General features: G+C 52.4%; 10 protein-coding genes across 10 annotated transcripts; 3 read left to right on the forward strand and 7 right to left on the reverse strand.

Moving 5' to 3' along the window:
• Window positions 1-1,772: 1,772 nt before the first annotated feature.
• On the reverse strand, window positions 1,773-3,122 carry BO95DRAFT_234188 (uncharacterized protein). The gene is made up of 4 exons (XM_025581291.1): window positions 2,725-3,122; window positions 2,268-2,665; window positions 1,939-2,220; window positions 1,773-1,882 (listed from the first exon to the last, which is right to left on the reverse strand). The coding sequence occupies exons 1-4, from the start codon at window positions 2,974-2,976 to the stop codon at window positions 1,831-1,833; spliced, it is 984 nt and encodes a 327-aa protein (XP_025438994.1). The 5' UTR covers window positions 2,977-3,122; the 3' UTR covers window positions 1,773-1,830.
• A 536-nt stretch (window positions 3,123-3,658) lies between these two features.
• BO95DRAFT_475794 (endonuclease/exonuclease/phosphatase family protein) lies at window positions 3,659-5,692 on the reverse strand (the record flags this gene model as incomplete). The annotated part of the gene is made up of 4 exons (XM_025589881.1): window positions 3,659-4,034; window positions 4,103-4,548; window positions 4,602-4,967; window positions 5,026-5,692. 4 exons carry the CDS (start codon window positions 5,690-5,692, stop codon window positions 3,708-3,710), a joined length of 1,806 nt encoding a protein of 601 aa, XP_025438995.1. The 3' UTR covers window positions 3,659-3,707.
• A 285-nt stretch (window positions 5,693-5,977) lies between these two features.
• Window positions 5,978-8,492, reverse strand: BO95DRAFT_445905 (glutamine--tRNA ligase). The gene is made up of 6 exons (XM_025587250.1): window positions 8,061-8,492; window positions 8,003-8,010; window positions 7,878-7,951; window positions 7,451-7,824; window positions 6,425-7,402; window positions 5,978-6,372 (listed from the first exon to the last, which is right to left on the reverse strand). The coding sequence occupies exons 1-6, from the start codon at window positions 8,430-8,432 to the stop codon at window positions 6,292-6,294; spliced, it is 1,887 nt and encodes a 628-aa protein (XP_025438996.1). The 5' UTR covers window positions 8,433-8,492; the 3' UTR covers window positions 5,978-6,291.
• A 561-nt stretch (window positions 8,493-9,053) lies between these two features.
• On the reverse strand, window positions 9,054-11,314 carry BO95DRAFT_370573 (uncharacterized protein; the record flags this gene model as incomplete). Its single annotated transcript, XM_025582918.1, has 5 exons — window positions 9,054-9,309; window positions 9,384-10,147; window positions 10,211-10,942; window positions 11,030-11,158; window positions 11,213-11,314. 5 exons carry the CDS (start codon window positions 11,312-11,314, stop codon window positions 9,054-9,056), a joined length of 1,983 nt encoding a protein of 660 aa, XP_025438997.1.
• A 1,963-nt stretch (window positions 11,315-13,277) lies between these two features.
• Window positions 13,278-14,095, forward strand: BO95DRAFT_434783 (alpha-galactosidase A precursor; the record flags this gene model as incomplete). The annotated part of the gene is made up of 2 exons (XM_025585151.1): window positions 13,278-13,583; window positions 13,628-14,095. The coding sequence occupies 2 exons, from the start codon at window positions 13,278-13,280 to the stop codon at window positions 14,093-14,095; spliced, it is 774 nt and encodes a 257-aa protein (XP_025438998.1).
• Window positions 14,096-14,212: 117 nt separating this feature from the next.
• On the reverse strand, window positions 14,213-15,261 carry BO95DRAFT_445908 (NAD-dependent epimerase/dehydratase family protein). The gene has a single exon (XM_025587251.1). It carries the CDS (start codon window positions 15,215-15,217, stop codon window positions 14,306-14,308), a length of 912 nt encoding a protein of 303 aa, XP_025438999.1. The 5' UTR covers window positions 15,218-15,261; the 3' UTR covers window positions 14,213-14,305.
• Window positions 15,262-15,654: 393 nt separating this feature from the next.
• On the forward strand, window positions 15,655-16,620 carry BO95DRAFT_445910 (uncharacterized protein). Its single transcript, XM_025587252.1, has 2 exons — window positions 15,655-16,239; window positions 16,309-16,620. Exons 1-2 carry the CDS (start codon window positions 15,732-15,734, stop codon window positions 16,527-16,529), a joined length of 729 nt encoding a protein of 242 aa, XP_025439000.1. The 5' UTR covers window positions 15,655-15,731; the 3' UTR covers window positions 16,530-16,620.
• On the reverse strand, window positions 16,473-18,502 carry BO95DRAFT_234309 (MFS general substrate transporter). Its single transcript, XM_025581293.1, has 5 exons — window positions 18,191-18,502; window positions 18,026-18,142; window positions 17,820-17,971; window positions 17,401-17,769; window positions 16,473-17,333 (listed from the first exon to the last, which is right to left on the reverse strand). Coding segments are annotated over exons 1-5 (1,314 nt in total). The 5' UTR covers window positions 18,193-18,502; the 3' UTR covers window positions 16,473-16,659.
• A 697-nt stretch (window positions 18,503-19,199) lies between these two features.
• BO95DRAFT_234307 (response regulator) lies at window positions 19,200-20,083 on the reverse strand. The gene is made up of 3 exons (XM_025581292.1): window positions 19,916-20,083; window positions 19,728-19,860; window positions 19,200-19,661 (listed from the first exon to the last, which is right to left on the reverse strand). The coding sequence occupies exons 1-3, from the start codon at window positions 19,939-19,941 to the stop codon at window positions 19,353-19,355; spliced, it is 468 nt and encodes a 155-aa protein (XP_025439002.1). The 5' UTR covers window positions 19,942-20,083; the 3' UTR covers window positions 19,200-19,352.
• Window positions 20,084-20,382: 299 nt separating this feature from the next.
• On the forward strand, window positions 20,383-21,304 carry BO95DRAFT_455736 (uncharacterized protein; the record flags this gene model as incomplete). Its single annotated transcript, XM_025588356.1, has 8 exons — window positions 20,383-20,499; window positions 20,531-20,675; window position 20,731; window positions 20,788-20,892; window positions 20,943-20,982; window positions 21,006-21,026; window positions 21,055-21,084; window positions 21,137-21,304. 8 exons carry the CDS (start codon window positions 20,383-20,385, stop codon window positions 21,302-21,304), a joined length of 627 nt encoding a protein of 208 aa, XP_025439003.1.
• Between the last annotated feature and the right edge of the window lie 284 nt (window positions 21,305-21,588).

Consider the following 21,588-nt stretch of genomic DNA (forward strand, 5'->3'; position numbering starts at 1 on the left):
AGGGAGAAACAGAAAAGGGGAAGGGGAAGGGGAAGGGTTCTCCGGGTTATGCGGATGAGCTTGTGTTGTGGTTTATGTGTATAACCGTCCCTAGTGGGTTTTAGGCGCGGACGGACTGGGAATGTTGTTTGGTCTGTTTGGTGAGAATCGCCCAGGCGGAGTTAGGTTAGTCTGCGAAACCGCGAGATGAAAACCCTGACTTTACCAGGGCCTCAGGCCGTCAGAGCGTGATGTCGGTTGATTGGCTGCTTCCTGTTCTATATTTAGTGGCTTGGTTGGCTCCTTAATACTGCCACGTGACTTTGCCTTTTCTGCTCAGTATTAGGGAAGGCCCCGCTGCATATTCAGGTTGTAGGTCTAGCTCAATACATTAGGGGTTCATCGGCTTTAAGAAAATGTCTTGAAGGGTGTTTAGCAAGGTGCTAAATGTACTACATGCAGTGAGATATATGTGAAAGCCGATGGTTGCGTTTCTTGTTACCTTCTGTGTGGGAGGTTGAGTATCTGGAGAATGTCACGTGACGTTCACAGAAAAAGTGCTCTGACAGTCATATGAAGAGTGGTAAAAATGGCTCTATTGAGATATTCAAGACTGTTTCAAGTGGCTCTATCTAGATATTAAGGAGCGCTTAAAGAGTGCTCAAAGAGTCTTTAGACAAGACGCTTAGAACAGGGCTTAGGAAGATGCAAGTACGGGCCTTGGTGCAGTGGTACACTGGGCCGACAACGCCTCTGACCAGCGGGCGTCAGCTGTACACAGGCCCTCGTTAAAACTTTATGCTGGCACGTTGACTCTGAAATTGCGAGTCCTGATATCTAAGGTCAATTGGTCAGAAAGAGAGTCACTTTATCTATGACAGTGTGCTGTTCGATCAAAATCAACCAATCACGCCGTTCGCTGTACATGTCTGGGCATGTATGGTGATCGATTCTCCTTAAGAATAGTCAGTAGGTTAACTTAGTGTCACTAACAAAAACCGGGCCGACTGAGTCAAACCAATTGACAGACCACATTCCTCTTGCACGCACTCCTCAGCCACGGTCGCATCCGATGGATCAGATGGAGCAGGAAGAGTGTCGAAATTTTCTTGTCGCATTCCCCATTCGGCAACTTCATCTGCCGATCGCCCACAACCCAATAGCGCGCTGATCGCTTTTGATGCTTCCAACTCTAGCTTCGATCCCAGGGAAGGTGTCCACTTCGTTCAGTAGGTCTATGCCGATCGCATCTTATCTGATCTATACGCCGTTGGGATACAGAAGATATCTGGTCGCAGCTTATTTTCGGTTATTGAGTTGAGGATGCGTGAAGCTACCGGGATAGGGATAGACAAAGTAAACATTATATTCTATAGAGTCATGGCATCGATGCGACCGTGTGCGGTGTGGTCGATCGGGGTATAATTGTGATGGATTGTTCACCCTCAGTCGGCTATCGCCGACCGTGGGATTGGTGTCTGATGCGCTGAGTGAGATGGGTGTAGAAGTTGATAGTCCTCAACAACTTCCGTACTGTCCTCATACTCATACCCAGGGCTTGATGCTCCTTCTGTCCCAATTGAGCGGTCTTGCTGCTGCAGTGTCTGATAGACACGGCGTGGTCCCAACCAGTCGCTTGATGCGTGTTGGCGATTTGTCCACGACCAATCTGAGAAATAAAATCTCTAGATCTCAGACGTCGAGGACTGTCCTGTGGCTGACCGAGCAGGGCTAGATTGCAGCCCTACTATGCGGCGAGTTCACGGTCCTCCGACCTCAGACTTCGTCTCGTCAGCCCTTCACCATCCCGTCCAGTCCTAAACAGTCGTCACATGAACCTCCCGCTTCACGCTAATCTGTGGCATGTATGTCTGCTTCGGCAATATCGGAACCTGGTCCAACCCTGTGGAAGAATACCGATCATTACCCGCTTCGACGGTGAAAAAGGTGGTGCCGTACAAACGATCTTCCAAGGGGATGCGGTCGGAATCCTGCCGCTGGCTCGACTGCAACGGCATCGACTTGCTGCGCTTGCCGCGCGAGGAGCTGGGCCAGGTGTTCTGGTAGGTCGATGGCCGGAACTTGCGCAACAGGGGTCGGAGGGTGGCCATGCTGCCGGCGAAGATACCCAGGCCGGTTTCGATGTTCGACCAGATGGCGACAGGGGTGGTTTCGTACAAGAAATCGGTTTTAAGGAGCGTCGGGATGTAAGGAATGCGGACAATGACAGCGACGGACGCCCTGGTTGGGATTAGCAGTGGTCTGTCGAAAGGAACCAGATTTCATACACGCAGGCCATGCTGAGCAGACCAGCCACCGCAATTTTCACGTCACTTTGCATCTTCAGCTTCCGAACCAGCAGGATAGGGAGGACCGCGATCGTCATGTCAAACACAGCCGAGGTTGCGCTAAAAGCATAGAGCGCATCCATCGCGACATGGGTGGATATGCAGGTGCCCTTGCCAACCTCCTCAGTGCTAAGACGAAGATACCAAAAGGCCATTGGCTTGCATTGTGTGAGGAGAATTACGAAGAACGCAAACCCAGCAGCGACAACCAGGCCGACGACGACTCCGATGACGATTCGGTGGACTCGGTGGATGGTGATGCGTAGAATGAAGATCGATACGGAGATTTTGCATAGGATAGAACCAATCGCGTAGCCAATGTCGCAATAGAACCAATACTAGAGCAACTCAGTCAGTATTGACTACCCTGCGCGGTTCCTTGTTCACAGAGACATACCTTCATAGCGGTCACTCGATGGTGGTTATCCAGTTGATTGAGGTGTTGACCTGTCCCCCAAAGACTACCACCAATCATACAAGCGGAGAAGAAGACATAGAAGATGTAGGCCAAGACCATAATCCCATCGTCCCAGCCAAAGGCCTTGACGATCCGAAGACGCACATAGCATCGCAGGACGGTCGTGATGGTTGCCAGGGCCAGGAAGACCGCGGCAACCGCACGCACGGTTAGGCTGCGATCTTCGGCCATGGTGGTGAGCAGTGGTGAGAATACCAGAATCCCAGACTGCCGCGCTGAGGCCGGGAAGACATTTTCTTATTATCCCAAACACGGCGTGGCCGAAATGACGTCCCCCTCGGGGCAGAAATCAGAAAAAGTGCCTGGCTTCCGTCTCGAGGGGCTTGAACCATGGAAAACGGGCGTTACAGACCCTCTCCCCTCACCAGTGGTCGCAATTCCAGGATCCACTGTACCATCGGCCGAAGCAGGCCCTGTAGCGAATGATTGGTTCACCGGCTACAGACGGGCTGATTCAAGATTGACTATCGATCGGGATTCCATGCTTGCAGTGGAGCCTTCGTATGCCCGAGCGCTCGGGTAGAAAAATTTCCCACCGACCAGGACTCCAGCGCACCACCAGGAAAGCCGCGGCCCAGGCCCGCCCACGTGGAAAGGTTTGCTGTGGCCCTCGCTACCAGAATCCTGCCATGTTGCGGTTCCTCTCCTTCCAGATGGTTTGTCGCAGCCTCGCAGGCACTCGCAGAGTTGCAACCCCAGCCGATGCTGGTCCCGGACTCCCGGTAAACATCTACCAGGCCCATCTCGGCAATGTTTGGCGTGAACACTGGTGATTACAGCTGAGAATGCACGGATCTTATCACGTAACAGTTAGATTAGTGGAGATGAGAACACGAGAGAATGCGATCTAGCCGTCCTTGATTTCGCTAGTCCGCTAGTATATTTTGGTAGGCTGTCGCCATTTATTGGCACACATTCATCTGAGCGACTGTCGCATCGTGATCGGAACTTTGGTCTGCGGTTGAGACCCATGTGTTCACGTGGACGTGTTCCACCTTTGCCCCTGTGGCCAGTGCCGAACTGATAAACATATGATCCAGCTGCTCACTGTTCTGATCGTATAGGTAGGTGTATCGCTCCGTGGCCGCAAGCCCAGCGACTTCATCGATCTCCTGCAGGCCCACCTCTGTGAACACGTTGAAAATGTCCGTAAATGAATATTCATTATAATCGCCCGCCACAATGACTCTGGCGTCGGCTACCTCCGCGAAAAGAGAGCCCACAAAGTCCTGATTGCACCAACATGATTAGTTTCGACTAGCTTCGGGGGGAACATGGCAATTTCACCGAGACTTACCGCAATCACACTTAGCTGCGAAGCTCGCTTCTCCACATCACCGTTGACAGGTGGCCGGAGGTCGCCTTCCAGAGACGTGCTGCCGTACTTGGAGGTCAGGTGCACGTTGATGGTGTAGAAGGTGTTCCTCCCATCCGCCCTCTCCCACTGCGCCACCAGGGGCTTCCGACTCGCGTCCCAGGCCTCGTTTGTGGGGTCAATCAACCCCGGGTTGTAACTCAACGTGCCTCCGGACTTGACGGTCGTGCCTGTCGTGCTGGTGCCTGGGTTAGCGTCGCGCAACTGCACGACTTCAGGATTGTACAGGTAAGCACATCGGATATTGCCACCACTTTCGCCGCCGTTGGTGCCGTCGACCGGATCAATGTCAAAGAATTCGTACTGGACACCGCCCTGCTCAACAATCGAGCTGACCAGCGTTGAGAGTGTCACATTGGCCGATACCACTGAGCAAGAGAGAGTGTCAGGATTTTATCCCAGCGAAATAGGGAGCACATACCACCGTCATTCGTCGAACCATCATTATCCTGAATCTCCTGGAGGAAGACGATATCCGGGCTCTGCAAATAGTTCGCAATATGACCAGCGACGCCGGGGAGTGTCGATGAGTCCGGCCCCAGGTTGTCCACATTGTAATCGCCAAAGGTGATTTTACATTTCTTGTTCGAGATCAACGACGTCTTGGGTACTTCGGTCGCGTTCGAGGACGTTACGGATAACGCAGTCGACGGTAGCAGGGCATAGTAGCCGTACGCCTGAGTGATGATTCCGGTGATATCCCCCAATGCATCTCCCAACTTGACGTCGGTCGGGTTCTTGCTTCCATCAAGAGGCGAGCCAACGATGAGTGCTTCGGGGTTAGAGTCTAACAACACACGAGTTAGCAAGCTAAAGCTATTGATAGGACGCTCAGAGCAAGCAACCATTGGCAGTCATCGTCAACCCTCCACGTTCATTCTTTCCTGAAACCGTCCAGTCCCCGATAACCCAAGTATCGCCGTAAGAATTGGCCTTGGAGATGGCTGTCAGGCCCGACAAGCTGACAAACTCCCCGGTCAGACTCTGCCAGAAGTCCATCCCGTAAGCGGTGGTATCCAAAACGGGATTGGCCGTTGAGAGCTGGCTGCTGTTCCCTGGCAGGCTGAACGGGTCCCCATTGTCAAGCGATGTGAACTGCTCGGTGGGAGGGCTGCGTCCATTCCCGCCGATCACAATGGGAGTCACAGTGTTGCCGCTCGAGACCACCGTGATGTCGGTCGCAGACTCGATCTCGGTCAAATAGACATAGCTGGACGTGGACCGATACTCTGTGACCTTGCCGCTCAGGGTGATGATGTCTCCAACGGTGACGCTCTTGGTCGCGCTGCTTCCATAGACATAGACCGAGTTCGAGGTCTTGTCGTCAGAATCGGGACTGGTGGAGCGCAGATAGAACCCAGAGGAACCTTTGGCAGTCACCAGACCTTCAAGGCCAGTGACTTCGGTACCGGCATATGGAGAGATGTACCGGTCCCCAGTGATCTCGTTGATGGTGACTGCGACCGCGGTCTGCACCAGCAATGCGACCGTGGAAAGTGAGGAAGTGCGCATCTTGTGGAATGGCGCTCTTGATGAATGCTTCGTTGATTTGAGTACTGGATAGCAACCATCACGGTGGTTTAAATGTTCTTCCAGAGAAGCAGTGTCTCATGATCGTAGATGGGAGGGGGAATGCTTGCAGTTGAGAAAGTGGGAGTTGGACCAGTGAGGGGAACTGATAACACCCACGTTTCCCTTGAGCAATGCTGCAGCCAAGCAAAGCAGGTACTCGGCACGATGTTACCTCACTCGGGAGCCGGCGGAATTGTAAGATTAAGAATGTATAGCACAGGCTGATATAACTCCCCTGCCTATTCATTTATAACTTCATTTATGACTATCTAAATCCTGCACGGTACCTTATCAACACCTTGGCACTCCTCAACTCTGCATAAGAATCATCACGCTAAAAACACACCATTCAACAGACCAAGCTTCTCACCCAGTCATGCGCCCACATTTCTGCAGGGTGACAACTAGCGCCTCACTACCCATGCAGGTACTATAGACGGCTATCAGGGTCGTGCAGTCCCGTAATCTCGCACCTGAAGAACATCGGGCAGCGCCGCTTCCGCATGTCTATCACGTTCTCAAGCATACTTGCCCAGCATCTAGTTGCGCCCAACATCCTGCTTCAGAGACACGATGCGGTTCAGCACGACGCGGTCTTCCGTGGAATCCGAGTCGACAGCCTAATATAAAATTAGCGAAAATAAATCCAGCAATCATGAAAGAGTGACTCACGAAGTAGGCCACACGCATGCCCTGGAAACGGACACTTTCCGGTCCACTCTTGCCCTTCTCCTTCTCGCCGGCAGCCTCCGGCCAAGGAGCCCTCCGACGGACCTCATCGAAGCCCGCCTCGATCAGAGCATCCTTGTAGATGGTCTCACTGTTGGGGTTGATATCGTTCAAAAAGCCACCCTCAGCAGCACCGGGGTCCTCCGACTTGAAAAGCGGGTCGTGGATACGGACCTCCACCTTGCGCGAGTTATCTGGGACCCACTGGATGTAGGTCTTGGGCTTGCCGCCCTCCTTATCCCAAACAGCCCGAATCTCGGTGACCTTACCGCCAGCATCCTTGGTGAAAGTCGTGGCCTTGACGGGGTACGGTGCGCGCCAGAGACCGACGCTCTTTCCGGGGGCCAGACGGAAGTAGCCCTTGGCATCCTCCTCGCGGAAATCCGACCGATCGATGTAAATGGTCTTGGTCAGGCGAATCTCGTGAGTGCCCATAGCAGGGTTCTTGGGAGAGAAAGGAATATCGCAGTTGAGCTGACCATCCTCAACCGTCTCAAAGTCCTCGATGACCACCGGAACGGGGTCAATCACAAGCATCAACCGGGGAACACGGCTCTCAAGGTATGTCCGGACAGTCTGCTCGAAGCGCGAGATCTTGATCAGACTGAGAGCAGTCGTCACACCGAGTTCGTTGATGAAGGAGAGGATCGCCTCCGGGGGCACACCACGGCGGCGCAGAGCAATCAGTGTGTACAGGCGGGGATCATCCCAGCCGCGGACGTATCCGTCGTCCACCAGTTTCTTCAACTTACGTTTCGACATGACGGTTCCACTGACGTTCAGGCGACCGTATTCGCGCTGCATGGGCTCGTAGACGCCCAGGGTGCTGTTCAGCCACTCGTAGGAAGTGCGGGAAAGCTGAAACTCGGTCGTGCACAGACTGTGCGTGATGTTCTCGAAGCTATCACACAGACAGTGGGCCTAATGCAGTGTTAGCAAGTATCATCAAGCTTGCTGGGCCTTACATACGAAATCGTAGGTGGGGTAAATGCACCACTCGTTCTTGGTGCGGAAGTGCTCCTGCTTGAGGATGCGGTATGCGGCCAAGTCCCACATCTGAGGGTTGGGGTCCTCAATGTCCTGGAGCATGCGCAGGAAAGCGGTCTGGGGCTCGTATTTGCCAGCCTTCATATCCCGGAATTTCTGGAGATTTGTCTCGACGTCCTGCTCGGCGTGCTTGCAGCGGTATCTGGGGCCGTGGTTCTCTCCTCCGCGCTGGAGCTTGATCTCGGTGTCGCTGCAATGGCAAACATAGGCTCTGCCCATGGTGATCAACTTCTCAGCCTGGTCGTAGAGCTTCTGGAAGTTGTCGCTCGAGTGGGTGATAGCGGCGGGCTTGAAGCCTGTGAAACGACCCTGTCAGCACACACCTGACCACCTCATGCGCTTCTCATACCTAGCCACTGGATAATCTCCTCAATAGCCACAAAGTATTTCTCCTCCTCAGCCTCCGGGTTGGTATCATCGAATCTAATCATTAGTCGCTTTGCTCACTCGAGTCGGGCACGATGGGAGGAATACCTAAGAATCTTCGCAATCGTTAGTACCATCCCCAAGTTCATTTGAGAGTCAAACATACCGTCTTTCCACCATAATGTCTAGCGAAACCAAAGTTGACAGCGATCGCCTTCGCGTGACCCAGATGCAAGTATCCATTGGGCTCCGGGGGGAAGCGCGTCAACGGCACAACAGGCCGCTCCTTGTGGACCGCAGCCAGGAAACCCTGCTTGAACATGGCATCCGGGTCGATCTGCTCCTCCTCGGGCTTGGGGGCGGCCGCAGGCTTGGGGGTGGGCGCGGTCTGCTTGGGAGCAGCGGCCGCGTTGGCTGCCTTCGCCGCCTTTTTGGCACGCTTCTGCAACCGCTTCTTCAGCTCTCCCTTGGAGACCATCTCCCCGGTCTCCTCATCGAGCTGAAGCTTGGCCGTCGCTTCAACGACAGCGTCCGTCATGATGGGCGATTGGTCTAGGGGAATCGAGGATAGGAGGACAAAGGTCGCGTGGTGACGGTGCTGAACGACAAAAGATTGGACTTATCGGCGGGGTGGAGGGGAAACTTTCCCGTGAGTGGCTTATGTCATCCGTCGGGTGCAGATCACGTGGTGAGGTTCCGATAAGCGCCCAATTGATCGGCTTATCAGTATGGTCGTGGACCTCGACAACTTTGAGCTTTGATTGCTTTTTGGTAGGCACGTCGTGCAAGTAATTCACCTCGCATTGATTGTTTGATATACTCTCTATAATAGCATATTTAATTTTGACGATTATCTAAGATGGGGTATCTGCATACTTTTCATGTTGTACTGACCATGACACTGCCATTGTGACTCATTTCGGGTGATTCAGTATATATCGGCGTTTCGTTGGCGTCGGCAGGATAGTCACGACCATATGACTCAATACCTATATAGAATCTGAGGCGAACTCTGCTAAAGCGGCCTCGATCTTGACTCTTTTGCTAAGAAATAAATAATTGACTCATCTAAGCGCAGTTGACTGGCTAAAGCGTGTCACCGCGTGGGTATCTATCGTATGTCCAAATCATTAATATGTACAAGACAAGAACGTAACTTTTATCTCGGCGACACACTATATCGAGCTTTACGGATAGCGCAATTGCCCAAGCGTGTGAGTTCGGCCACAAAGTCTGCCACCATTGTCATATGCGCCGCTTCGTTATCTTTCAAGCGTTGTAGACGAATGCCCTTGATAAGGTCAGGGACTGAACCAAGAAGTGTAAGGTCTTCCTCCGCACGCGGGTCGAGTGGAAATAGCAGGATGTTGCAGAATATCGTGAGAATAGCAGACATGGGGTAAAAGGTGATCATCCTTTTATGGTCAGTGCATGGAGTTAATCTATGGTGGCGAGTGTAGGATATAGGAAGCAAGACGAAAAAGCTCACCAGAATGCCTCCGGAAATATCGAATCGATAGTCGGGCGCAGAAACAACAAGGTGGAGCGACTTGCTTCCACCGCGAGTAGCATGCTCGAATTGATTCCCTCCATGACCCCAGTGTCGGTATTTGCCCAGGATTGACAGCGGCCCGCCGCTCGATGGATCGTTACCATCAGATAGTGGTATTCCAGCCGAGAGACTATAGCTTGCATGCGAAGAAAGGGATTCTCATGACTCTCGAAAGAGTGTCCTAAGGATGGACGAAATTTAGGCGGGACATCCATGCGCCAACGCTCCAGCTCGTCATCGAGCTCGCGAATATCCTGCAAGAGCTGGGCATCGGACTTGAGCAGGGACTTGGAGGAGTACAGTGCCCGGTAGGCCTTTGACTTGATCACAGTCATGCGCAGGTCGGCCGGAGAGTGAGGAAGACCAATTTGATCAAACATGGATCTGTCGGCGCCTTCGTCTTCAAGATACTGTATCTGCATGTAATTGGCAGGAAGAGAGAGGTTGCAGTGTTCATCATCAATGATCGGCGGCTGCCCCGATCGGAGACAGATTTCCTTGTCATGGGTATAGCAGAGCCAGAACAAGTTCCGCAGCTGTTTGTGATAACGCCAAACTCGATCCTCGACATCATGTGGTGACGGGGCAGCCGGTCGCTCGTTGGGTAAAAGCTGGGCTCCTAGAGAAAACATGACCCGACAACCCATGGCGTGACATTGATTGGCAGCTTGAAGTTGACCAGAGAAGACTCGATTCATGGTCTTGACGTGTCAGCATGCTTTGTCATTTTATGCGGAAAGATCCTACTGGAAATGTAAACTGACCAGCATTAACATTGTTTGAAAGGTGGACAGGCTGACGTTGTTCATGATTTGAGGCAAAAGGTTCTGTGCTTTGACCGCATATACGTCCGCGTCCACCGCAGGGAGGTTATCTTGAGGCCGGAGGATCATTGACATGAGTGCCAAGAATGCCATCACACACATTTTGGCGCTAATAATCTCCACCGGTGGAGGCCCTTGGCATGAGGAATAGGCGAGGTCGACAGTCTCTTTGAATAATAAGGAGTCGATAAGAGGAAAAATGAATCGGATGAAAGAAGAAAAGTACTGCTGGACATATTGATCCACGATGGATCGGTCCGGAAGATCGGGGACACCCGCATAGCCGTGCAGTGCATGTGAGAAGGAACTGAATGGCTGTGGTGTCGGTCGTTGAGGCTGAGAGGGCCAAAGGCTGTTGAATCTCTTGTCTTCGCCGGTGCGTGCCTGCACCCATTCCTGACCGTCAAGCGAGAGGCTTGGAATACCATTGTACGAGTTTAAGTCGCCCACATAGTGACCTGCGAAGTGTATCTTGCCAAAGCACAGACCACTGTTGGAACGAGGCATGTAGTCGCTGGCTGAGGGACCATTGGCCGACGTCCGTGGGGGGCCGAAATAAGCGGCCGGGTCCGATGGCCAGGACCCTTGGGAGATCAGCGACGTACAATTCCGTTGGTGCTCATTGGTCGGCATAGATCGCACCAGAAGCTGCTCCAGCTTCGTTACCCTGTCCTCGAGGTCTTCCCCGGGGGGAAGCTGCTGTCGGGGCGGGCTGCCAGGATGTTAGACGACTTGGAAATGATCCGCAACGCACGATACGTACTGAGTCATGGGGTTCGGCTCATTGGCGGCTCTCTTGCGCTTACTTCCTCCTATGGGCCTATTGAAAGTGCAGTCCAGATCATGGTGGCGGCACCAGTTGCATGGAATGGATGGATCACACTGGATCTAAAGAGCGGTCAGGCAGGTTACCCAAAAGGCAGCAAGAGGATGAAGATTTACTTTTCTCCGGTGGCACGAGTCACAGGCCCGGGCCGTGCGGCGCAAAGGGGGCGCCGAGGGGGGACGCTCACCACCATCCGAGGATGGAGTGGAGGTGGACATCTGCATGAATGAGGGCTCAAGGGTCTGTCTAGAGCAGCAGTGGACCAATCGAGATTAACGGAAAACGTCCGGAGCCATAGCAAGCTCGGGGATAAGGGGGTATAGGGCAGAGCTAGGATGGATGGCCGAGAGATTGAGTGGGATGCAGTCTCGGTGTGCGAGTGTGAGAGGTCGGAGGCAGAAACAGGCCCGCCATCGGCCCGCTGACTCAGGCTCGTGGCCGCTGACTCAGCTGCTGACTCCGCCCAGCACCAATCATCAGTAACTCCGAGCATCCACTGTCGAGGCGGAGGCCTTCCCATACTCAAGGTGGAAATTAGTCCCGCAGTGTTCAAGTAAACCGATGGTGGAGTTTAAACCATATTTGGCACTTCCCAGCCATGGTTTACGCTAGGTGCTTGACGTCCAGACCTGTTATTTAAGACAATGTGGACCCTGCGTCAAGCATAGATGTTCTCATTAGGTTGATCGACCAACACACCAATTTGTGAAGTATGCAATGCATGCCCTGCCAGGTAGTGTTCAGTATCACATAATCGATTTAGACAGGATAATTAAAGAGAGACTTGTATTTTATACAGCTATTTAGAAACTAAAAATCATTCTTAGCATTGAACAAGCATATCAGTTACTATCACCAACAGTCCCAGACCTCAGAATAAGCCTACTTTTGAGAATTTGTTTCGAGGGAGAATAGCTTCTGATCTTCTTTGGTGCTGCTGTGGGGAATAGCACATATTGCTGCTAATTTAGTTCCATTCTGGTCATCATGCCAAGTAACGATTTCAACCTATTCCGTATCTGAGATAAACCCAAACATCGATGAAAATTTCTTGAAATATGAGCCTACGAAGCATGATTGATGTTAGACAGCCATATAGCTTCTGCTATACTCCCAGGAGATAGTGCAAGGTAGCTTAGTACAAGAGCGGATTAACCACAAATTTAAGAAATTTTTTCACTTCTCCGAGCTGTAAAACTCCCATCCGAGCATTCCTGATCTTGACGAAATTTCCCTACTTCTCCAAGCTGTGGAAAATTTCCATTTGAGATGAACCTATTTGACCTTCTGCTTCTTGTCGCGGGTCATCTTCTCATCTCATCGGTGTTGGGCTTGACAAGGTGGCGTGCACACATGTGAGGAGTATTAAAATCCAGCTCCTTTGTAGAAGGTTCACATCTCACATTTGTGCCCACGCGTGCCTGGCATTGAACGAAGCGTGTCTCTCTCAAACAGCCACAAGTGTATCTAGCGAAATACTTGATGCATATCTCGATGACTAGGTCCCAATTAATATTGAAATAAGGTATCTAGCTTAAGGGGTAGAAACTTACTTCTTGAGTTCAGATGTACGAAATTGTAAGACTTGACAAAGCTTCCTAGATCGACAGGACTGTACTCAAAACTTTTAGTGACCCAAGATTACCAGTACCAATCCTATCAAATATACTTTGAATGTTTTAAAAACACGAGATCTCGGTGGATCTAAGAAGCTTTTCTGGGCAGTTTGCAATGTGGCTAGACTGGGTGGGACGCAAAAGAAATGGAATAGATATTTGTTGGATCAGTCAACTTGGGGGTTTCGATGATCAGGTCAAGGGTTGAGTTGTAGAGGAAGGCAGTTCACAGAGATAACTGGAGGAAAGGTCAGGTCAATGGAGGTTCAGATTCATTCACATGATCAGAGTAAGAGATCCACATCTTTTTATTTCTCACATTCACCAGAGCGAGTGTGTTACAACTTCTCGCAGCTTCTTCTTGACTCTGCCTATCCTGCCACTTCCTATCTTCCTACTGCCTAAATTTCACTAGCCAACATCAGTCTTGAGATCTCGACAGTAAGATTCAGCAAGTTCTTTCTTGGGCAGAGATAAGACGACTTGAAGGTATTAAGATCATTACAACAATCTCCGGTCGAAGCTAAAAGAACTTTGGATACTTAGGAAAGTGTCCAGTGCGAAAATGAGTAACTTCCCGGAGATCAAGTTACTCAACAACAGTTGCGACAAGAAAACGGAAAGCTACTTCCGTCTTCTGGTTGACGGCAAGCAAGTCAAATATCTGACTGTCGAACCGGACACCTATGAGAATGACGAAATGTGCTTTCCACCACTTCTATACACTATCCTCCCCAGGTTCCCCACTGGGAATTGGAACGATGGTGTTGTGGCCAAAGATGAAGACGGTCGCCCCTACTTTACACGTATCAACCTGACCGACTTTCCCGGCGTGGAGAACACCTGGCAAACCTACTGGACGCTGAGTTGGGTGGCAGAGTTCAATTCGAAGTTTATGAGGTCAAATGTCCACAGTTTGACGACATTGTGGTCGCCAAACTCCAGCCCTGGTACTGGTATATGGATTCCATGGAGAACGAAACTACAGTCTATCAGTGGTTGGACGGCCTCGGGATTGGGCCTCGTTTCCTTGGCCATCTGACTGAACATGATCGTGTTATCGGTTTCTTCATGGAGCGAATTCCTGATGCGCGGCACGCTACATCTGAGGATATTGGCCTCTGCAGGCAGGCGTTGTCTCAACTACATGCCTTGGGGCTTCGGCACGGCGATACAAACCGACACAACTTCCTTATCAGCAATGGAAAGGCTATCCTGATTGATTTCGAGTCTACCCACAAGTGTGACAATGAAGACCTGCTTCGGCTGGAGATGGAGGGTTTGTCTCTTTGTCTTGCAGATACTTCGGGCCTAGGAGGTACTATTACCCTTGAAGACTTTCCCGGGACGGACGAGGAGATGATGGATCCAGACTGTTTCTAGAAGACGTGTGAACCCTGTCATGAATGGATCTGACTGCTGACTTTCAAGTTTGTCTGCTTACTTCTCTGTTCATGATTGATATGACCACTGTACCTTTCTTTACTTGTCCACTTTTTATGATGCTTCAAGATAACTCTTTAATTACATATCTACAGACAGTCATCAAAAGATATCTAACCACTTTTCCAGCAGTCCAATAAACTCAGGATCCTACTTCTGATACTCATCCTGCCACCGCACTCGCTGCACAAATCCCAACACCTCCCTCAGCTTTCTATTTGATACCGGTGCCTCTCTGCCCACCAACTCCCTCGTAACCGGCACCCCAGGACAAACCCTTGCCAGAAAGGCCTTCGTCGATTCCTCAAAATTCGTCATCTCATCATTGACCGCATTGAAAACCTGAAACCCCAACCCATCTACAACTAACCCCCTCTCCACCATCCCTCCCAGATCCCTTGCATCCGTATACGCCCAACCATGCACCTTCCACTCCTCCGGCCGCTCCACATACCCCGTGAACTTCTCCTGGAACTCCTCCGGACTCACCACCGCCCCAAACCGATACACATAGATATCCGTCCCGGGAAACCGCCTCGCAAACCCAGCAGCAGTCTGCTCCCCACACACCTTCGAGATGGCGTACGCATCCATCGGCTGCGCGAGGACGGACTCATCCACCGGGAAGGAAGCGTAGTCGACGTCGCCCTCGGCAAACGCGACCCCGTAGACACAGATCGACGACGCCAGGAGGACCTTGCGGATACCCATGTGACAGGCGGCTTCGAGGACGTTGTAGAAGGCCAGCACGTTTCCGCGGTACGTCTCGTTGTCGGGGACGATCATGTTGCGCGCGTAGCCGGCGAGGTGGATCACTGCATGAGGGGCTTGGTGGAGTGGTTCGCGGAAGGGCTCGGTCAACGCGAAGTGCGAGTGGAAGGCGCTGTGGACTTGGCCGGTGTCGGTGAGGTCGACGCGGATGGTGTGCACGCGGGCCGCGAGCGGGGCCGGCAGCGGATGCAGGTCGAGGTTTAGGATGGTGTGGTTCTGGCGGAGGAGATGGGCGATGATGAATTGGCCGGCTTTGCCAGAGCCGCCTGTTATGATGATGCGTTTGGACATGGTGATTCGGGTCGCTATGATGAGGTGGTTGAGGTGGACTACGTGGTGGTTTTGTTGATATGATGGAGGGGAGGATTGCGGGGTTTGTGGGGCCCGGGGGTTGCGGGGGATTGCCGAATTGGGCGGATGTTTGTTTACTGGGTATTCGCAGATGATGATAGCTAGATACTCCGACGAGAACCATTAATTTGAGAAGAGATACCTGGCTCATTTCTTGCCTTATTTTATCAAGCATATAAATATTTAAAAACGAAACTTTGAACTGTATGCTGCGCAGCAATCCTATGTGCAGGATCCAAGCTGACATCATTAGTGCCAATGCTCTGTAATGATCTGCTGCTAATTCATCCCGCGTACCCCTCACATGACATTACACCAACACCAACCAAGCTAGTCCCTCCACTCCTTTCGCCATCTTTCTCACCTTGACTTACGCCCCTCTCTCTTCATCCATCGCGAAGGAGACACCCTCCCTCGCCAGAAAAAACCACACACCTCCCACAACCCCCGCAGAATGACCAAGCCCGCCAACCGCCCCCGCATAGCCTGCTTCCACGGCGGCGGCTCGCGCGCGTCCGTCTACGAAGTCCAATGCAGCCACCTCGCCAAGCTCCTCGAACCGGACTTCGAACTCGTCTTCTTCGACGGACCCTTCTTCCGCGACGCCGGGCCCGGCGTCCTCCCTGCCTTTCGCGGCTACGAGCCCTTCCGCTCCTGGTTCACGCAGGATGGCTCCGGCACCGAGCTCGCCGACGGCAGTGGGTACGATATGACCGGTCGGGATGGCGTCGAGCGGATCTGGAAGCTGATGCGGGAGAGAGACCAGCACAGCCCCGGGGGTCCTTGGGTCGGGGTGATGGGGTTCAGCCAGGGGACGAGGCCCGCGGGCGGGTTGTTGCTGGATCAACAGCGGAGGGTTGCGAGCGGGGAGTCAACGACATCAACAACACAGGGGGCGAGCTTGAAGTTCGGAGTTATGTGTATGGGGGCTGGCGCGCCTATGGTGGCGGAGAGCGCGCATCGTATGTTCATCCCCTCTGACGATTTTCTGGTCAAAGGCTTACTGTGAGGGTTGACTGTGATGGTTGCAGGGGCAGAATCCGACGCCGAGCTTGTCTCTATCCCCACGATACATGTGCATGGCTTGAAGGATCCGGTGCTGCCATTGAGTCGACATCAGCTGGCGACGTATTATGAGCCTAAGCGGAGTGAGCTGTTCGAGGTGGATTATCACCATGCCATGCCGTGGGTGAAGCACGAGGTGGAACATCTGGCGTATTTGATCAGGACAGCATACAGGGAGAATAGCTGAAGGGGGTCGAGACGATTCAGGAATTGGAATATGCACTTGAACAGAAATCGATCTACACAGATAATATTATTCACAATTACGCCAACGCAGCCAAATAGACTTATTGCCCATATATCATGTCTCATGCCAATCAGTGGGCAGCCTTGCTTGCTTCAAACAGAGCAGGAGGAATCCCCTCGTCTGCAACTGCCTTAAGATCGTCCTCGCCCATCTCCCCATCCCAACCGTGCGCAACCAGATAAGCACGGAACTCCTCATCGCGGACCCGCAGATCCTCCCCGGAGATATCCTCCACGAAAAAGTACGTCACCAGCACCCCGACCACACCGCAAATCGCAGCGATGATGAAAGTCCACTTTTTGCCCAGATGGTTTTCTATCGGCGTGAACACCTGCGTCCCGATCGCACCGCCTGCCTTGCCAAACGCAGCCGAAATACCATAGCACGTGCCCCGCACGCCGGTCGCGTACATCTCCGACGAGAGCAGGCCCAGCATATTCCCCGGACCGAAATTCCCGGAGCTCTGCATCAACCCGTAGAAGATCACGAATAGGGGGATAATCTTGGTGATCTTATCGTATGCACAGCCGATGATCAGGCCGAACACCAGGTAGCCGGTGAATCCGATCATCATGATGTTCTTGCGCCCGACGCGGTTGCACAGAACGGCGCCAAGGAAGACGCCGGGAAGAGCGATCACGCCCAGCAGGAGCTGCCATTCGCCGGTCTTCATCACGGAGCTGTCTTTGATGACGGAGGAGATGATCGTGCCGGAGAAGACGCCGTTAGGGAATGTGACAAAGTCTAAGAAGGCGAGGTTGTCAGTCAGTGACTGTAATTGTTTGCCACGAAGTGGAAAGAGGCTACACACCGTACAAGAACCAGGCTCCGCAGGTTCCAATCAGAGACTTCCAGTAGTATTTGACCACAAGGATGTAGGGGACATGCTTCTTGATCGCGCCGCGGCGGTAGAGGGCGGAGTTCATCATCCGGAACCGGAAGTAGAAGACAGACAACGGCCAAATACAGCCAATACCGAAGCAAACGCGCCAGACGGTGCTGTAGTGCGACTGGTGGCAGGCGGAGAGGACGATCAGGAAGATCGCGACCGCGAATGGCCCGCCAAACGAGAGAGGGAAATTGGTCACCATGATGAAGGCCGGGCCGCGTTGCTTGGGGGTCAGGTCGTTGGCGGCCTCGGATGCTGATGTCGATGAAGCGGGATATTCACCACCGGTGCCTGTTAACCGTCAGCTACCGCGTTGAGTTGCGAGATGTGTCGGCACTCACCGAAACCAACGATACCACGCGCTACCGTCATCATCCAGAACATTCCGTCGATAGTGTACCCGTTCGATGCGGTGGCTAATATTCCTCCGACCACGATCATAGCCGTTGTAAACACCAGAGCGGCCTTGCGGCCGAGGTAGTCACAGGTGAGTCTGGGTGACGTTAGCGCTGGAGGATGGCTGGGAATTGTTATGGCTGCGTCTTACCCAATAACAATCTGACCGATAACTTCACCGACCAAGAGAGCGTTGGAGACCCGAGTCTTGACAGCTGAGGTGTACTGCTCCTTGTATTGACTGGCAAGCAGCACGTTGACCATCGTCCTAGCCAGCGGTTAGCTTCGTGAGACCATCTCGGCAGGAAACGCCTACATCAAGTTGTTCTGGTATCCATCACTGATCAGGGCAAAGCCACTGGCAATCTAAGACTCATATCAGAATGAGTCGTCTGCATGACAAGAGCCTGCGGTAGCTCACAATTGTGATAAGGTCCGAGAGAGTGCGGCGCTTCTTCTGGGCTTCCGCCTCGGAGATGGTCTCTCCGTCATGAGAGTCGGCCTGAATGACGGTTTGGAGATCTCCTTTGGGAGCAAGTGAGGCGTCTGGTGGTGCGGACATATTGCTAGACTACCTCAAGCGCAGTGGTAGAGAATAGCACAGAGTCTTTTGCAGAAAGGTTGCCTTTGTGGTGAGGAAAAGTCGGCAGGAAGGCGAACAGCCCGTCCCTCGTGCTTTATATCCGGGTTTGGAGGCGAATGACAGAGACTATTGGTGGAGGCATGCTGGATGTGACCTTAATCCTGTTGGAGTAGTCAGTCCAGTCAAGGCTGCGATTATCGGTGCTATCTCTCAATCAGTATATTGATTCATTCCTTGTCCTGCAGCCACTGGCAAGTCACTAAACTGGATATAGACAGGGCCGGCCAACTTGACTACCGAGCCAATCATAGGCAGAACTCGGCCCGTTCCCACCTGGGGAATACCCTCCAATCACATGACACAACAACTGCACGTTCCATGTTTGGGGCAGGCACGTGTAGCTTATCTTCGCTCTCATCTCTTGCTGTGGTGTTTGTTGATGCTTTTCCCACCCAACAACTGTCCCCACGGCGAAAGCTTTCAACCTCTTAGCCTGCGCTTGATAACTCGGGAGGATCACCTATTGGCGTGCACACAGCCAAGAATGCGCCCACGTGAATCAAGCAGCGCCAACAACGCCCTTCCGTAAGGCTGACCTTGATTATGTGGCGCGCCCACCACGAGTCGTCCGGTCCGAATGGGAAAGTGCTCAGACGATGAACCATGTTTCCTCCCATTTTCCATGACTCAATTCGAATGCTCGATGAATTCCGTTCCCCATGCCACACCTGTCAGGAATCAGACCACGCACGGTAAAGGCTGGCTACGCGTCGAAAGGCTTGGCAGAAACCATGACCTAAATGCGTTGTATTCTCTTCATCTATTGAAATTCTGCAGCAGTCGCTCTTGATCAAGTCTCCGGGTCATCCCTCTTCATCTTCATCACATACGGGTATCACAGCCGTGATCGCGGACCACGATGAAGCCTATGCCACGCCTTCATTTGCCAAGCGGGCACGTCGGCCGGGCCCATAACCTGTCGACGGGTCCAATGGCCAATTGTCTCCCCCAACGTGCTTACCCGCAAGGGAGCGCGAAGGAAATCATTGTAGCCAGTTGCTCTCTCCCGAGACAAGTTGGTTCCGGACGCCGACGCCGTCAGTCCGATGAGCGGAATCGTTTGCAGTTGGAGATCGTTACAGAAGGGCGGCTGCGTGCGGATGATACGAACCAAATCGTAGCCACTCATTCCTGGAAGGGAGGTCTACACAAATAGTCAGTTGGAGCTCTAAGTCGGAACGGTGAACGATAGGGTGATCCGGCAACACGCCTTTATGAAGATGATATGTGGTAGGGTAGGGGCCGTGGCCAAGTGGTCGAGGGCTGCGGTGCCAGAGCCGATGGCAACCACCTCACAGCCTAGTCTTTGGCCGATGCGATGACACAATTTTTGGACGACAAGACTAGATACAGTAATGGCAGTCAGGAAGGGTACCTGCAGCAGTTTGGGGACTCTACTTGTTCTCAACGAATAAGAGCTGCATTTTTGAGGTATAGATATCGCTGGTGTATCTCCGGGGGTTGGCGCTGCTGCCAGAAGTGGGCTGTTGAAGTGAGATTGTGAACAGGGTCTGTCTCCGATTAGATCATCAACGCTGACGAGGCTGTGTCTGGTCCGTGCGCTGCATTGGATCAGGTGTGGCCTTGGCGTCACTGAGTAAAGACCATCCTGTAGTCTGGTGTAGTTTGGAGTTGATAGTACTAGGTAGACGTTGGGTAGGTCTGAGGGTTCGACTCGTAGAGAGAAGAGTCGGGCTTATTTTCTTAGTTCTCCAACTGGTCGCTGTGTTAACTTGGTTACCACCGACGTCACTGACAGTACACCTGATTTCGCAGCATTCAGTTGTCAAGCAAACTGTACCTTCCAATGCCTTCCCTAAGAAGTTTGTTTGAAGTCAGCTTCGATACTTGATCTGCAGAAGCAAATGCATTCTGTCTTGAACTGCACCATTGCATCTTATCTCACGAAGGGAATTTCAAGAGGGACTGGGCTGGCTCTGGTCCGTCTTCTGGCTTCCAAGCCCAGTACAGAGGTGGCAGTGGTCTTCGCAGCCGCGGGCCGCACGAACACAGGCTGATGCATTGACACAATTGGTTGCGCAGTCTTCTGGGCGCGTTTATCAGGTTGAGATGGATGTTTCCGAAAACCGAAACATGGGGCCGGCAGCTGCGACCGTCGAGAAGGTCTTGGCTGGTCGGGGACTCGACGTACTACCTAGTCAAAAACGCCGGGGTCATGCCATTTGCGCCCGATGGAATTGAGACGATGTAAGTGTAGGCAGACTGCGATCATCCCAATCTGTTGACTGAGAGTCACTAACCTCCAGCAGGACCGACTTGAACTCCACCTTTCGCACCAATGTGACCGGCGTTCATATGGTCACGAGTGCCTTCTTGGAATTATTAGAACATGGTACTTTGGAGGCGATCAACGTGTAAGGACCTCACTGCTCAACAATCGCTAAGCGCTAATGTGAGACCTCAGATCCTCCACCTTTGGTTCCATCGCCAGGGCGTCGAGGTCTGTCCGTGCCGCAAGATCACCAAGGCGGCCCTCAGCATATTGACCGTACAATATGTCCAGTCTTTTGCCAGAGGGTTTCATCTTCATGATCATCTTGCCTGATGTAAGCCTCCTCAACGCATCATGTCTCGTATTTGAGTTCTGACAATGTACAGTGCGTAAAAGCAGATTTTGGAAGCGACAATGCCAAGTTGACGCCCGAGCAGAGCGCCACCGCCGTATTCGATCTCATTTCTTCTGCGACAAGCGCCCACAACAGCAAATTCATTCATATCTATGTGAATGGGCTGAGCTTTTACGACGGTGCAGAGGTGCCATGGTAGCTACCAGGTAGTTTTGGTGCCTGATGCTCAGAGGCCAAAACGTGAAAGCCCCACCTTAACATTATCCTTGGAGTAAGAGAGTACTGACTACGAAGTCTCTCATTGGAAGATGAATGAACTTGTTCTGGCGCCAGAAACTCGAATAACAATCTGTTTATCTGCTTCGAATTCTTTGGACGTTACGATTTCAAGGTAGTCGTCGACTCCTTCCACATCCGACCGACCATTTCATCTCCCTGATGACTACTACCTATGATTTGACTGCTAAATTATCCGCTATTGGG

Source organism: Aspergillus brunneoviolaceus, assembly GCF_003184695.1.
Source record: "Aspergillus brunneoviolaceus CBS 621.78 unplaced genomic scaffold BO95scaffold_64, whole genome shotgun sequence".
Lineage (NCBI taxonomy): Eukaryota > Fungi > Ascomycota > Eurotiomycetes > Eurotiales > Aspergillaceae > Aspergillus > Aspergillus brunneoviolaceus.

What these genes read in the sequence shown, in the direction of transcription:
- BO95DRAFT_234188 (XM_025581291.1), bottom strand. Translation starts at nt 2,976, where the DNA reads ATGGCCGAAGATCGCAGCCTAACCGTGCGTGCGGTTGCCGCGGTCTTC. An exon ending in ATCGAGTGACCGCTATGAAG is followed by an intron (nt 2,666 to 2,724) that starts GTATGTCTCTGT and finishes GAGTTGCTCTAG; the next exon opens with TATTGGTTCTATTGCGACAT. An exon ending in CTGCTCAGCATGGCCTGCGT is followed by an intron (nt 2,221 to 2,267) that starts GTATGAAATCTG and finishes AATCCCAACCAG; the next exon opens with GGCGTCCGTCGCTGTCATTG.
- BO95DRAFT_445905 (XM_025587250.1), bottom strand. Translation starts at nt 8,432, where the DNA reads ATGACGGACGCTGTCGTTGAAGCGACGGCCAAGCTTCAGCTCGATGAG. An exon ending in GGAGATTATCCAGTGGCTAG is followed by an intron (nt 7,825 to 7,877) that starts GTATGAGAAGCG and finishes GTCGTTTCACAG; the next exon opens with GCTTCAAGCCCGCCGCTATC. An exon ending in GCATGCGTGTGGCCTACTTC is followed by an intron (nt 6,373 to 6,424) that starts GTGAGTCACTCT and finishes ATTTTATATTAG; the next exon opens with GCTGTCGACTCGGATTCCAC.
- BO95DRAFT_445908 (XM_025587251.1), bottom strand. Translation starts at nt 15,217, where the DNA reads ATGTCCAAACGCATCATCATAACAGGCGGCTCTGGCAAAGCCGGCCAA.
- BO95DRAFT_445910 (XM_025587252.1), top strand. Translation starts at nt 15,732, where the DNA reads ATGACCAAGCCCGCCAACCGCCCCCGCATAGCCTGCTTCCACGGCGGC. An exon ending in GGTGGCGGAGAGCGCGCATC is followed by an intron (nt 16,240 to 16,308) that starts GTATGTTCATCC and finishes TGATGGTTGCAG; the next exon opens with GGGCAGAATCCGACGCCGAG.
- BO95DRAFT_234309 (XM_025581293.1), bottom strand. An exon ending in ATCGGTCAGATTGTTATTGG is followed by an intron (nt 17,972 to 18,025) that starts GTAAGACGCAGC and finishes AACGTCACCCAG; the next exon opens with ACTCACCTGTGACTACCTCG. An exon ending in CGGAGCCTGGTTCTTGTACG is followed by an intron (nt 17,334 to 17,400) that starts GTGTGTAGCCTC and finishes TCGCCTTCTTAG; the next exon opens with ACTTTGTCACATTCCCTAAC.
- BO95DRAFT_234307 (XM_025581292.1), bottom strand. Translation starts at nt 19,941, where the DNA reads ATGCAGCTCTTATTCGTTGAGAACAA. An exon ending in CTCTTATTCGTTGAGAACAA is followed by an intron (nt 19,861 to 19,915) that starts GTAGAGTCCCCA and finishes TACTGTATCTAG; the next exon opens with TCTTGTCGTCCAAAAATTGT. An exon ending in CACATATCATCTTCATAAAG is followed by an intron (nt 19,662 to 19,727) that starts GCGTGTTGCCGG and finishes CTATTTGTGTAG; the next exon opens with ACCTCCCTTCCAGGAATGAG.